This window comes from Boleophthalmus pectinirostris, unplaced genomic scaffold (assembly GCF_026225935.1).
Source record: "Boleophthalmus pectinirostris isolate CB_2022bp ecotype Guang Dong unplaced genomic scaffold, ASM2622593v1 HiC_scaffold_20, whole genome shotgun sequence".
NCBI lineage: Eukaryota > Metazoa > Chordata > Actinopteri > Gobiiformes > Gobiidae > Boleophthalmus > Boleophthalmus pectinirostris.
Window position 1 is genome coordinate 24,163,260 of NW_026571153.1, and position 13,844 is coordinate 24,177,103.

The window sequence follows — 13,844 nt, forward strand, 5'->3', positions numbered from 1 at the left end:
CAGAGTTGTGTTTTGCTTCATTCACACAAGTCTGATTAATCCTGGTTAAATTAGTCCGCCTATATCTCCAAAGCTCAAAATGCTCTGTTACCCTTTGTGATGTAAATTTAACAGCTATCTTTATAGCTTTAGATAGTGGAAATGAGCAATTCTAGGCCTGAAATTATCCAAATGATTCCAGTGAAGGTGTATGGAGTTTAAAAACACAGTGCAACACTCCCTGCAATACCAAACAACATCATAATGTGGAACAGGGTGTTTTCAATTTGAGAGAAGAACTCAGCAGGATTTATGTGTGTTAAAAATAAATGAATGAATAAAACAAAACACAACTCCAGGTATGTTTTTGATGAGGAAAAAACAATATAAAATCGATCAGAAAACAGCATCATGTGGGTCCTTTAACCTCATCATTCATAAGTTTAATCTCTCTTTATATAAATACATTGTTTCCTGGTACTGTTTTTGCAAAAATAATTTGGGTTTGGGTCAGATACATACAGATATATAATAGTTTTCGACCAAGATTTTTTGTCAACTACAGCCCTAGATAACAGCTCAGCTCAAGCGAGTCTTTCAGCACACAGAGGCAGCTCTGTATAATTTTTTTGTGTTGTCTGCCTGGTAACAAGTGACATCACTGTACTTCTGTTTCCTAATAATAACATTAGTTAATTGTTGTTCATTGACCCAGGAGCTGGCCGGTGCTCACTGCTGTTGTGCCTTTGAGCAAGACACTACATAATGCCACCACACATCATTTATTTACAATATTGTGGGAGGAGTATTGCTTCTTTACCTTTTTTTAAATGTGTATATAGCATGCAACAGCTTTCATTTCGCAATCACACTGTTTGTCAGAAATATTTGTTAGATATTTTGCCCAAATTCAGACTTTTCAGTCACAATTTTCATTTGATGTGACTTTATCTTTGGAAAGTAAATATGGCTTATTATTATACGAGTTATGTAAACTCAAATTAGTGTAATATAACTCAAATAATTAAGGATGTCACAACAACAAAATTTGAGATGTCTTTCTCCAGAGAGATATTCTGTGAGAGTGTGTGAATATTGAAACTACTTTATCCAACTGACTCAGTAACAATAAAGCAGGATAATCCCAGTAAACCTTTTGTGAACGTATTATTAAGAGGCTGGAGCTGCAACAAATATATAACAGAATGCACCTATAATTTGCCATAAAAGTCAATTATTCAACTTTCTGCAGCTCAGATCTATTATTATTACAACAAAAACAAAATAACATACCCCAAATCTCACCATTTTTGCAAAGAAATTATACACGTGATCAATACTGAACCCCAAAATATATAGTTCCAGCTTTCATATATGGAACCATAAGTTAGTATAGTAATTATGGGCCTACAAATAGTCAAATTTCTTTCACCAATGTCTTGTCTGCTCCAAACTAAATGTTTTTACTGACAGAAGATTGGCTATAGACCTCTCCATTAAAAAGACCCAAGCTGATCATTGACCATAAGAAATGATTGAGCCTCGATTAAAATGTAATTATTTGCCCTGCCCTCAGCACTTTTAGTTGTAGTTTGACTTCTGTTTCCTTGGGCTGTGTTAAATTTGTCTGTTGACTCTGGGCTGAGTCACTGCTGAACTTGTTGCTGAGAAACTGGTTTGTTTGAGATACTTCAGTGTTGGAATAACATCCAAGTTTAAACAAACATAAAAGACTTGAATTTTAGAAATGTGAGTATTAAATTTAGGGATGCAGTAATTCATCTTTTCCAGTTCTGATACTGATTTTGATACTATAGCTTTAATCAGCAATACCAGTGCAGAGACTGAAAATAGAATTTACTTAATTTTTTCAATTTTAAAATTGATCCAAATGTTTTATGTAGCTATTATTTATCCCTCATGTAACTACAGAACAACTTTGTATTCATAAAAATTCAAACATTTTGAGATTTTTTGGGCTGATCACAGCTAGTTAATTTTCTTATTACATCAGAATGTCCAGCCAGGATATCAGCTGAACCGATAATTGGAAGCCAATATCCAATCCAGATTTTTTCATTATTGCCATTGATATCATATACCAATATCAGATCCCTAATGAAATTTCTACCATAATATTGTAATTCCCCCTCAACAAAGGTTCAGACTGTATAAACCTGACTCATGCAAAGTCATGCCTTGTCTTACGAGCCTGACTTACAAAATGACTCAGTCATTTACGGGACTAACTCTTGGTAATGATAACTCAGTATTACCGAGGCAGAGGTTCAAGAAGTATCTCATAAAAGTATTGATACTTTGCAGCTGGTGTCATCAACACTCCCTGGGGTGTGATGCTAACTGGAAGCACTGCTGTGTCTGAAGCTTTTTTACTTAAGTTAGACTTTAATCTGAGCTTAATTATCATCATCATCATTATTATTATTATTATTATTATTATTATTATTATTATTATTATTATTATTATAACACAATCTGACCAGAAAGAGCTGATTTGGGTAGAGCGATAACAGGTGAGCTGATTTGTGCTGTTAAACAAGTCTCTCAAACATAAAATTACAGTCACAAGCTAGCTAGCATTAGCCAACAGTTTTTCAGTGAGTCACTCTCACCTTTTTGTTGAAAATCCAACCCGTAAATTCATGAATGCTCGGACTGAGCACAGGCTCCTTTCTTTGTGTTTTCAAACCTAAAACTTTTTTGTCTGTGTTTGCTAATACAATGTCACCATAGTAACTACTGAACATTCTGCCAATAAAGATACATGTAGAACACCCCAGCATGATGCCACCGCAAAAATAATTGTTGTAAAATTAAACGCAAATGTGCAGATATATCTTCACTTTTAATTCTTCCACCATGAAAACTTGACTTGACCAAACTGTCCTTCGTGAGAATATTGACATTTCATGCACATTTTGTTCAGAGCAAGAAAGACGATTTCACCATTTTACTGCAATATCTTTTGCTCCATTCTGTTAACAGTATCTGATTTGCTACATTTTTGACAACCCTATTTATAATTTTAATTTTCTGGAGTATAAATACCTTCTTGTCTCCATGGAGATGTTATTGCTTTGCTTAGAATGTTTCACAGTATGGCATTAAACGCATCTAATATCTCACTTTTGTTCAAAATACCTCTTGAAAACATGCTTTCTTACTGTCAGTGGAGTCGCCACTTTACAGATCTGACATTTAAGTTAACTGTAGAGTCACCTACTTGTTGCCATGGAGATAGATAGGTTTAATGGTGTACCGTGAAACAAGCAATGCAAAGCAAGGCAATTCTTTCTTGGTTCATGTTTTGTGATTCAAAAGAAAACCACAGGAAACAGAACTGGCACCAATTAGTTTGAGAGTCCGAATGGAATCATGAGTTCAGTTTGTGGGGGAAGAAAAGTACAAAAATACAGGAAGTAGCACTTTCATTTATTTTTTAAGTTAAATCTTTACTATTGTGTAGTTTAGCAGTATGGTTGCTATCTAACAGTTATAGAATTACCTCTACGTATGTCACATCTGCTGCACGTGTTCAGCCAGGAAATGAAAGTTCACCAAAAAAAAGAGGGGGGGAAAAAAAGGCCAGTTTTGAGTTAAATCTTCAATATAATTATGTTAACTATGTTTTAATTAAATAGTCTAACTTAAACATTCTATAATACAAAAAGAAACAAAAATAAACTCTTGTGAGCTTTAAGTTAGGTTAAAAAGTTGTAATCTCTATCAAAAACATGCCTGGAGTTGTGTTTTGTTTCATTCACACATGTACACAAAATGCTCTGTTCCACCTTGTGACGTTATAAATTAGTAGTTTTCAGGCAAACGGCTGCTTTTTACCTTTTGTTTAGAGATGGGCAATTCCAGGGCTGAAATAATCCAAATGATTCAAGTGAAGGTGTATGGAGTTTAAAAACACAGTAGAGCTCTCTTATCACCACATGACATCACAAAGTGGAACAGAGTGCTTTCTGTTTGAGAAACGAACTTAGCCTAAATCTGCAGTGTATGTGTGTTAAACGTGTGAATGAAACAAAACACAATTCCAGGTCTGTTTGTGATGAGGAAACAACATTATAATATAGATCAAAATGCCATAATATGGGCCCTTTAATTAAATGCAAAAGTTTTTGTCGATGAAATACACTGAGCCAAAGTATAAAAACAAAGCTTCTTATTTTTCGTTTTTTGCCCATGTTTTTATCGAATTAAAACACTGCTCACGAGGAAGTATAATCATTATTGAATTTCCTCGAAACTTCCAAATGTGATGTAATTAATAACATGACCTCACTGTGTCACATATCCTGCCCGGTTCCCACGGCGACAAGACCTCTGGAGTTCAAAGTTCAGCCCAGACCAGGACGATTTGTGCCAGACTTTTATGAACAGTAAAGCAGCACAAATCATGAGTGAAGAGCAAAGGGCATCATTTAGGTCAGTGTTTTGTAAGAAATACATAAACTTAAGACTCCTACATGTGTTTTTGTTTTGAATTCATTTACAGGTTCAAAAAGTAGGTTATATCATGTACAGGTCCTATATTACCTAAAATTTACTCTTAGGTCATGTTATAAGAACATACATGGAGTTGTGTCTTTTTATTATTAATCTGTCTACATCTCCAAAGCTCAAGATGCTCTGTTCCCTCTTGTGATGTCATGAAGTGCTAGTTTTCAGGTTAATAGCTGCCTTTTACCTTTTGTTTAGAGGTTGGCAATTCCAGGGCTAAAATTATCCAAATGAGTCTAGTGAAGGTGTATGGATTTTAAAAACACAGTGAAGCACTTCCTGTATTACCACATGACATCAGAAGGTGGAACAGAGTGATTTCTGTTTGAGAGAAAAAGTTTTTGTGTAAAACGTGTAAATGAAACAAAACACAACTCCAGGTATGTTTGTGATGAGGGAACAACATTATAATATATCAGAAGATAATGTAATGCGGGCCCTTTAATGATAGGATTTTGTTCCAAGTTCACATTTTAAACACGTCCAGAAGAATCCAGAAGCACTCCTAAAATACACTTTAACCTAAAATGAACCAAAGCTCTCTAGGAAAGATTACATTAAACTTGTGGTTCAAATTCCACTCTCTGTTTGTCTCTGATTTCCAAATGAACCTTTGTGAGAATGAAGCAACTTTGGTCACTATGAGGTCAGAGCAGCAACGCACTGAGAAACCTGTGTCGACGGATGAAGGATGGTCTGATACAGGGCTGCAAGATTAATCACAGTCGAATCGAAATCGCAATTTGAATGCACGCAATTAGCAAAATGTAAAGGCTGCAAATTTTTAAAGGTCCTATATTATACTAAATTGACTCTTGTGAACTTTAAGCCAATCTTATAGTGTTGTTACCTCCTCAAAAACAAACCCGGAGTATCTTTGTTTCATTCACATGTTTGAGTAACTCTTTATTATGATGATTCTGTCTACATCTCCAAAGACCAAAATACTCTGTTCCACCTTGTCATGTAGTGTAAGTTTTCATGTTTAAAAGCTACCTTTTTACTTTTAGTTCAGTAGAGATTGGCAGTCCCAGGGCTGAAGTTATTGAAATGATTCTAGTGAGTGGAGGTAAACACAGTGGGGCACTTCTTTTTTTTTTTAGCACATGACATCATGAGGTGGAGTGTTTTCTGTTTGAGGGAAGAACTCATCTTAAATATTGAGGGAGCAATATAATATATATATATATAATTATAATACATCAGAGAATAGCGTAATGCGGGCCCTTTAATGATAGGATTTTGTTCCAAGTTCACATTTTAAACATGTCCAGAAGAATCCAGAAGCAGTCCTAAAGAGTGAATCAAAACACAACTCCATATATGTTGTTTAGGAAACATTATAACAGAGATAATATGGGCCCTTTAAGTTCCATGATTACTTCCCACAAACAAAATCTTATCTTTTTCTGCATAAAAGCTGTACAAGATGTACAGATCTGTACAAACATGCTCTGAAATGTGTTTCTTGTATTAGTTTTTCACTTCAGACTTCAGTATTCCTGGTAATATTTTTGATTCTCTTTTCTTTACCATGGACTAAACAAAACCAGGACTAAACAAGGGACTAAACCAGGGACTAAAACAAGACTGAACCAGGAACTAAACTAAGATTGAACCAGGGACTAAACAGGACCAAACCAGGGAATAAACCAGAAAATAAACCTGAACTAAACCAAGACTGAACCAGGCACCAGGAAATAAACTAAGATTAAACTGGGGACTAAACCACAGCTCAGTCAGGACTAACCCAGGACTAAACCAGGCCTAGTTCTTTTTTTCTCATTTTTAAGTTAATAAAAATCAGACACAGCACTTTTAACTTCTTATAACTTCTATAAAAAATCCCACTGAACTTACTGTTTACTTTGTGTTTATGACCCATATCTCTGTCATATTCCTGGTAATATTTAGATTTTCTTGTTTTTACCTCAGCGCAGAGTGGGTGAACGACCTTATAAACATCCAGTGATATCATATTTGCGCAAACGCTAACCCCAGAGTGTCCCAAGACATAACTACAACTCCCACAATGCACTTCCTCTGTCCACTTTCCCTCCAGCCTATCAGGCCTCACTCTGTGACCAATCAGAGGGCGGTTTCATGGAAAGGCCCCTCCCACGTTGGGTCACAGAGGGGAAGGGGTTCATTTTGGTCCATAACACCACAGACAAAAACATGTTTGAATGAAAATCTGACCAAAATGGGCTGGGAATTTTGGACTAAACAGATAGACGAAGAGGAATTAATTGAAGATGGTGAGTTTTTGACAATTTGGAACATTTTTACTTTTTCTTCAGATATTTTCAAGGTCTGTTTTTCTGAATTGAAATTTGACAGTTTTGGGGAATTTTACTACTACACAGATAATTGTTTCCAGTACTGATAAGTCAAAGGTTCAGTGAGTTGTTTTTATAGTATTTTGTGATTTTAAATTCTTTCCAATGTGGACAATCTTTTGCACAACTAAAATGTGTTATCTGTTATCTTAAGAATGTGGTCTTAGAAACTGTTACTACTATGACTACTGCTACAACTGCTACTGCTGTTGCTCCTACTATTAATAATAGGGCTTCTACTATTCCCATTGCTACTGCTACTGCTACTGCTACTCCAGCTACTACTACTACTGCTACTATTACTACTGCCACTACTGCTAGGGTTCCTACTATAAATACTGCTACTACTGCTACTACTACTACTACTGCTATTGCTACAACTGCAACTGCTACTGCTATGACTACTGCTACTGCTATTCCTCCTACTATTAATAATGGGACTTTTACTATTACTACTGCTACTGCTACTCCAGCTACTACTACTACTATAACTATTATTACTACTACAACAACTGCTACTAGTACTACTTTGTTTTGTCATTCATTCATTTGCTTTAAAGATACTAGTAGTTAGTGGTTTAGATAATTTGGCGTCATTTAGTTGAAGTTATCAAAGCTGGCATTGCCTTGTTAAAAGTTGGTCACAATTGACAGGCTGTTTATTAAGTTCTGTCTTTTAAACTGTAAATTGCATGTCTTGAAACAAAGAAACAAGCAGGACATGCCCACAGACCAAGATACCGGTGAGCATGTTCATAGAGCAATCAACACAGCCATAACTGAATGTATGGAAGGTTGATAAGATTAATACCATCCTCATGGAAACAAGCAAAAAGGTTACACAGTCCACCTTTAAGTAGTGTTTTTTTTTTTTTTTTTTTGTCGATAGTAACTCCAGTTGTTACGCAGTGAATTTGAGACATGAAAAAATATAAGCAATACATAATACTACAATATGTTTACATAAGATTATCACATTGTATTTCCAGCAATATTTAACCTCAAGTCCATATTATATGTTTAGCCTTAACTGAACTTGTTGAGCTAATCACATTTTTGCACTGTTTAATGATTAAGTTAGTTTACAACCCTGACTCGACAAAAATGTGTGGCTTATGTCCTTTAAGATTTTATAATTCGAGGCATTTTAGCTGTTAAAGTTGATTCATTTTCGTAGTTGGGTCAATAAATACAGGCTATGTAACGTTATGCTAGCTGTCAATGCTAATGTAGGTTTTGTTTCTAATAATAACAAAGTGATTTTCTTCTTAACATATCACTGCATTGGATTTCTTATCTTTGTTTTTTCCTAATTTGATTTTAGTTTTTGGAAAGTGTTGTAGTTCTCATAGTGTTTTTACAGTGTTGTGACTCTGAGAAAAGGGTTTAAAGTTCAACCAGTGGTGTTTATGAAGAAAGCCCTTTCAAAATAAAATGCAGACATTGAGTTTAAACCAGTTATAGTCGTAAAAACGGGGCATTTCTTTTCTTTTCTTTTTTTTTAAATTTAAAAAGTGCTAAAAATTAAGTTTGTCAAATGGTAGCAAATTAAGTTGTAATATTTTTACTCCAAATCTGCTTCATATTTCTGATTTATGTAGTGACCCAGCACTAAACCAGGGACTAAACCAGGAACTAAACCAGGGACTGAACCTGGGTCTAAACTAGGACTAAACCAGGACTAAACCAGGGACTTGATCCAGGGACTGAACCAGGGCTCGAGCCTCAAATTTGGTAAATAATACTTTTGTGCAGTCTTTGATACACTGCCCTCACAGCTCAAACAAAAGTCTTTTGTGCTTCAGGACATTGGTATTTTCGTGTAAATTTAAATTTAAATGGAGTACGAGCAATGAACCAGGTGTAAAATAATCCAGAGTGTGGCTTTAACCTAGGATCAACTGACTCAAACCTGCCTCCGTTATCTAATAGTTCAGTCATTTACCAAACCTGTTAATCTGGTTTATTTTAAGAGCTCCCATTAAGAACACAGTGAGGTATTTAATCCATGTAATCCCTACTAAAGGGTTGCTGGAACTAGTGATTGTGATTTTTGAGACTCGATTTGTAATTATATTTGTGATTTCAGTTTTTAAATCAAGGCTCATCTCACATGTCGCATTTTGATCTTTAAACTAATCTAAGAATCTCATGTATTTCAGGCCAGGACTGAGCAAGGAACTAAACAAGGAACTAAACAAGGACTAAACCAGGAACTAAACCAGAACAAACCAGGATCTGAAACAGGAACTGAACCAGGACTGAACCAGGACAGAACACTCCAAAAAAGCTTGACCAAAATTTAAGATATAAACACTTAAATCAGAAAATGATTTAAAAGTAGTGAAATTATCTGTCCATGCAGCAAGATAATTTTACTTGACAAATGATCTTAAAATAAATGACCTCTAGAATAGAATTAAGCCATCTCAGAACTAGTAAGTAGATAATACATTTGAAAACATGATGCATAAAGTGATATAAGTTTTTAAATCTTGGCCAGATCAGAGAAATTTGCAGTGAACCAGGGACTAAACCAGGAACTAAACCAGGAATTAAACCAGCACTGAACCAGCACTGAACCAGCACTGAACAAGCACTAAACCAGCACTAAACCAGGACTATTGTGAACACAGCTTTTGTTTTTCATTCCAGCAGAGTTCAAACCAGTGGAACCTGTTTGCTCAGAGCAGACTTGTGCGTCTCTACCTCATGCCTGTACTTATGCCCCTTCTCTCCCTCTTTTTCGCTCTTTGTTCCAGGAGGGTTGGAGGACTACTTTGGCAGCTGCAGCACCAGCAGAGGAGGGGGAGGGATGAAGAACGGGACAGGGCCCAAACTTGTGGACCCCCTGGAGGACCCTCTGCCTGGGGTGGGGACCTACGAGGACTTCAACACCATAGACTGGGTCAGAGAGAAGAGCAGAGACCGAGACAGACACAGAGAGGTGAGAGCAGGCCTGTCACAATCATTACTAGTACTGTACTTTGCAGCTGACATGTTTGTGCATTGTGTCACCATGGTAACGTGAACATTCCGTCCTAGACATACAGGCAGAACACCCCCAGCGCGATGCCACTGCAAAGTATTAATAGAGGACCTTTTTCTGATGCACAGATACTGATTTTGCATGATGAATTTGACTTTTCTGTTAGACCTCATTTGTTTGACTTGTGATAAACACTAAATGAAAATTGTGTGCTGGCGACGCCTGAAAAGTTAAAGTTGCTCCACATAACTTTTTTCTAGTAGAAATTTGTCTTAAATATTAAAGGGTCCATATTATGCTATTTTCTGATCCATGTTATAATGTTTTCCCATCACAAACATACTACTCAGAGTTGTGTTTTGTTTCATTCACACATGTTTAACACATAAACCCTGCATATGTAGGATGAGTTCTTCTCTCAAACAGAAAACACTTTGATCCACCTTGTGATGTCATGTGGCAATACAGGAAGTGCTCCACTGTGTTTTTAAACTCTATACCCCTGTTCTAGAGTCATTTGGATGTTTTTAGCCCTGAAATTGCCAATCTCTACTGAACTAAACTGAACAGAGCATTTTGAGCTTTAGAAATGTAGACAGATTAATAATAAACTGTTACTCAAACATGTGTGAATGAAACAAAACACAACTCCAGTTTTGTTTGTGAAGTGTAATGACTTTTTAACATGGCTTAAAGCTCATAAGAGTCAATTTAGTTAAACATAGGACCTTTAATAATTACTTAGCTCAATGATATTTATTTGTGTTCCAGATCACAAAGAAGAGCCGTCAGTCCACTGTGGCTCTGCTCAGGAGTGTGAGTGATGCGTTTTCAGGATGGCTCCTCATGCTGCTGGTCGGGCTCATGGCAGGTACACAATACAGTACAATTTTACTCCCACTGCTGGGTTTCAGATGATAGAACAACGTTCCATAGGCAAATGTTATTTAATACAGATAGGGGCAAGTAAAATTCATTTTGTTTCTATTGTAATCATATGCTGTATAAATCGGCATACCTAACTTGCTATCTTACAACTTACAAACTTTGGCTCCAATTCACTTACTTTTGAAAAGCTATCAACCATCTCTCTGTAACTGCTGCTGTCAGACTTGTCATTTTGGTCTTAAAATGTTCGTATTAACCCACTCTACATGATGCTGGGGTTTTTATTTTGCTGTTTTGTTCGTAAATCAAAATATGAACATTAATAACAGACAAAGCAGACACATTCTTTCTTGAGTTTGCAACAGGTTAGCAACAAATGTCAATATGTTAATATTGTACCTTATTTTTGTCACAGATAACCTTTGTAACACTTAATTCCTATGTGAATTATTAATTGTACTATGGTCTACTTCCCTACTTCTATTTTGCCTTGCTTCCAGAGATCATTCTGATGACATAGCATTTTATGGAGTCTATATTCTGCTAAATAGTCTTTTCTCTCTGTAACCTTTTTCTAATGTGATTACATGTTGAAATGTTGAAATGCTGAAATGTTGTAAAAATGGTGGAGCTGTAACCCTGTTCTGAAGTACCGTCCACCATAAAAAGATCCCTGCAGTGATGTGTGAGACACTTGTTTAACAGCACAAATCAGCTCACCTGTTCCAGCTAAACCAGCTCTTTCTGGTCAGATAATGTTAAAATAAAGTTCAGATTAAAGTTTCCCAAGAGTAGTACGTACAGTTAGCATCACATGCCCTAGGAAATTTGATAATCAGCTGTAAACAATCAATACTCAACAACAACAATAATAACAACTAACTAATTAACAACAACTGGAATATATTTAACGGACCTCAACAAAAAAGTTACACAGTGCACCTTTTAAATGATCATAAAATTAACACCCCTCCCCTTACATGTCTCTCCCTACAGGTGCGTTGGCAGGTGGCATAGACATCGCAGCTCACTGGCTCACAGACCTTAAAGAGGGCGTGTGTTTGGTTGGGTTCTGGTTCAATCACGAGCACTGCTGCTGGACATCCAATGAGACCACATTTCAGGAGAGAGACCGCTGCCCCCAGTGGCAGACCTGGTCACAGCTCATCACCGGACAGACTGAGGTACCGCCACAGTGATTTTTATACTTGTTTATTACACTGTTTTACCAATTACACATTAGCATTATTTTTTACAACAATTACGCATTTGCCACAAAGTTGGTAAATTATTAAACGTCCTACATTGCACAGAATTGACTTGAGTGGTGTTTTGTTTCATTCACACACGTTTGAGTAACCCTTTATTAGTATTTTATGTCTATATCTCAAAAGCTCAGAATGCTTTCTTCCACCTTGTTATGTCATGAAGCGGTAATTTTCAAGTTAACAGCTCCTTTTACCTTTTGTTCCAAATGATCCAAAGGATTCAAGTGAAGATGTATGGAGTTTAAAAACATAGTAGAGCACGTCTTGTATTACCACATGACATCACAAGGTGGAAACGAGTGTTTTCTGTCAGAGAAAAATTCTGTTCTTATGGCCATGTTTAAAATGTGAACTTCGAATTAATCTTAAAACTTTAATCACAAATGTAAACGGAATCACAATGTTTGTCAGAAATTGGGTATTAATTGTTTCCACATAACATATTTAGATTATTGTGTTACTTTTAATTGAGGTCACATGATTACTCGAACATGCATGGATGACATAAAACCACTTCAGGCAAGTTTTTGATAAGGGAAGCTCCAAGTCGATTTTGCATTTTTTTATATATTTTTTTGCATCCCTCTTTCAGTAATATTAAACAGCCTCTAATGCTCAATCATCTTAATCACTAAAAATAACAGTTTTCTAACTTCTAACTTTTTTTATTTTATTGTGAGGAGTCTTAATAAAATTATCCACTCATATTAGAATACCGTAGCTCCATCTACTGTTCATTTCTAGACATTGCATCACACATAGCTTGTAGCAATATTTTAACTCATTGCTTCAGTATATTTCTGTTTCTGATGCTTTGATGACCCCTATATGTTTAAACTTAAAGTGTAACAGTCAAAAATTTGTAATTTTTTATTTGTCAAATTGCAGATTTGTTGACGTGGGTTACGGTTCATATCTCGGTAATTACTGGGCCTCTCCACATGAAACAAAAAACTAACACAAAGTTCTGCCTCCTCTCTGTTAGTGTAAATGAACAAAAGTGAAATAATTTATTCACAGTAGCTTCAGAAAGTGGTGCCATTATTCAGCCCCAAAGACGTGATTGTTGTTGACAGTTGAAAAGACTACCATAAGATTAATACAACAAGTTTGTGGAGCCAATCCCAAACAAATAATGATAAGGTTCAGCATTTGTGGATCATAAGTTTGGAGGTTTCTTTCAAAAAACAATGCATGCAATGAACTCAATACCGCATGTATCGGTTCTCTTCTCTTCCTCTAGGGGGCGTTTGCATACATAGTGAATTACCTCATGTACCTGTTCTGGGCCCTGATCTTCTCATTTTTGGCGGTAACTCTGGTTCGTGCATTTGCTCCTTATGCCTGCGGCTCTGGAATCCCAGAGGTAAAACAACTGAATCACACTGAAACTATTATATAAGCACTCATTTACATTTACTTTAGTAACCTTTTAAAGAAATTGTACTTTTCAGAGTATGTTTTAGCAGCATATTTTTACTCCTACTTGAGTCATTTAAAAAAAAAAAAATAACAGTATCCTTACTTGAGTAAAAGTTGTGGTTCCTCTTCCCACTGTGAGTAAGTCTACAAGTGACAAAAGCTTTATGTGACAATATGAAATGATTTGAACATTTGTGTTTCTTGCACTGCTTTGGAAATACAATTTTTTTTTCCCTTCAGATTGCATTAAATTATAAATCAGTTGCTCTTACTTGAGTAAGTTTTCCCATATACTTTTTTACTCTTCTTGGACCACTACTTTGTACTTCTGTTTGAGTAATATTATTTTGAAGTAACGTTACTCTTACTTGAGAACAGTCCAGAACAGAAAAAACAGACACTGATGGGAGAAATACTTTGAAAATA

The 13,844-nt window shown here is 35.8% G+C and overlaps 1 protein-coding gene across 4 annotated transcripts in view; it reads left to right on the forward strand.

Moving 5' to 3' along the window:
• The window catches only part of clcn5b (chloride channel, voltage-sensitive 5b), a 33,926-nt gene that overhangs the window by 2,188 nt on the left and 17,894 nt on the right, over positions 1 to 13,844 (forward strand). For 3 of the 4 annotated variants that reach the window (XM_020922726.2, XM_020922727.2, XM_020922725.2), the window contains exons 3-6: positions 9,614 to 9,798; positions 10,612 to 10,711; positions 11,725 to 11,912; positions 13,240 to 13,362. In XM_020922726.2, the coding sequence (XP_020778385.1) occupies positions 9,614 to 9,798; positions 10,612 to 10,711; positions 11,725 to 11,912; positions 13,240 to 13,362 (596 nt within the window). Of the gene's footprint in view, positions 1 to 6,659; positions 6,771 to 9,613; positions 9,799 to 10,611; positions 10,712 to 11,724; positions 11,913 to 13,239; positions 13,363 to 13,844 lie in introns of those variants that run through there. The other variant, XM_055156126.1, reaches the window with a different exon arrangement.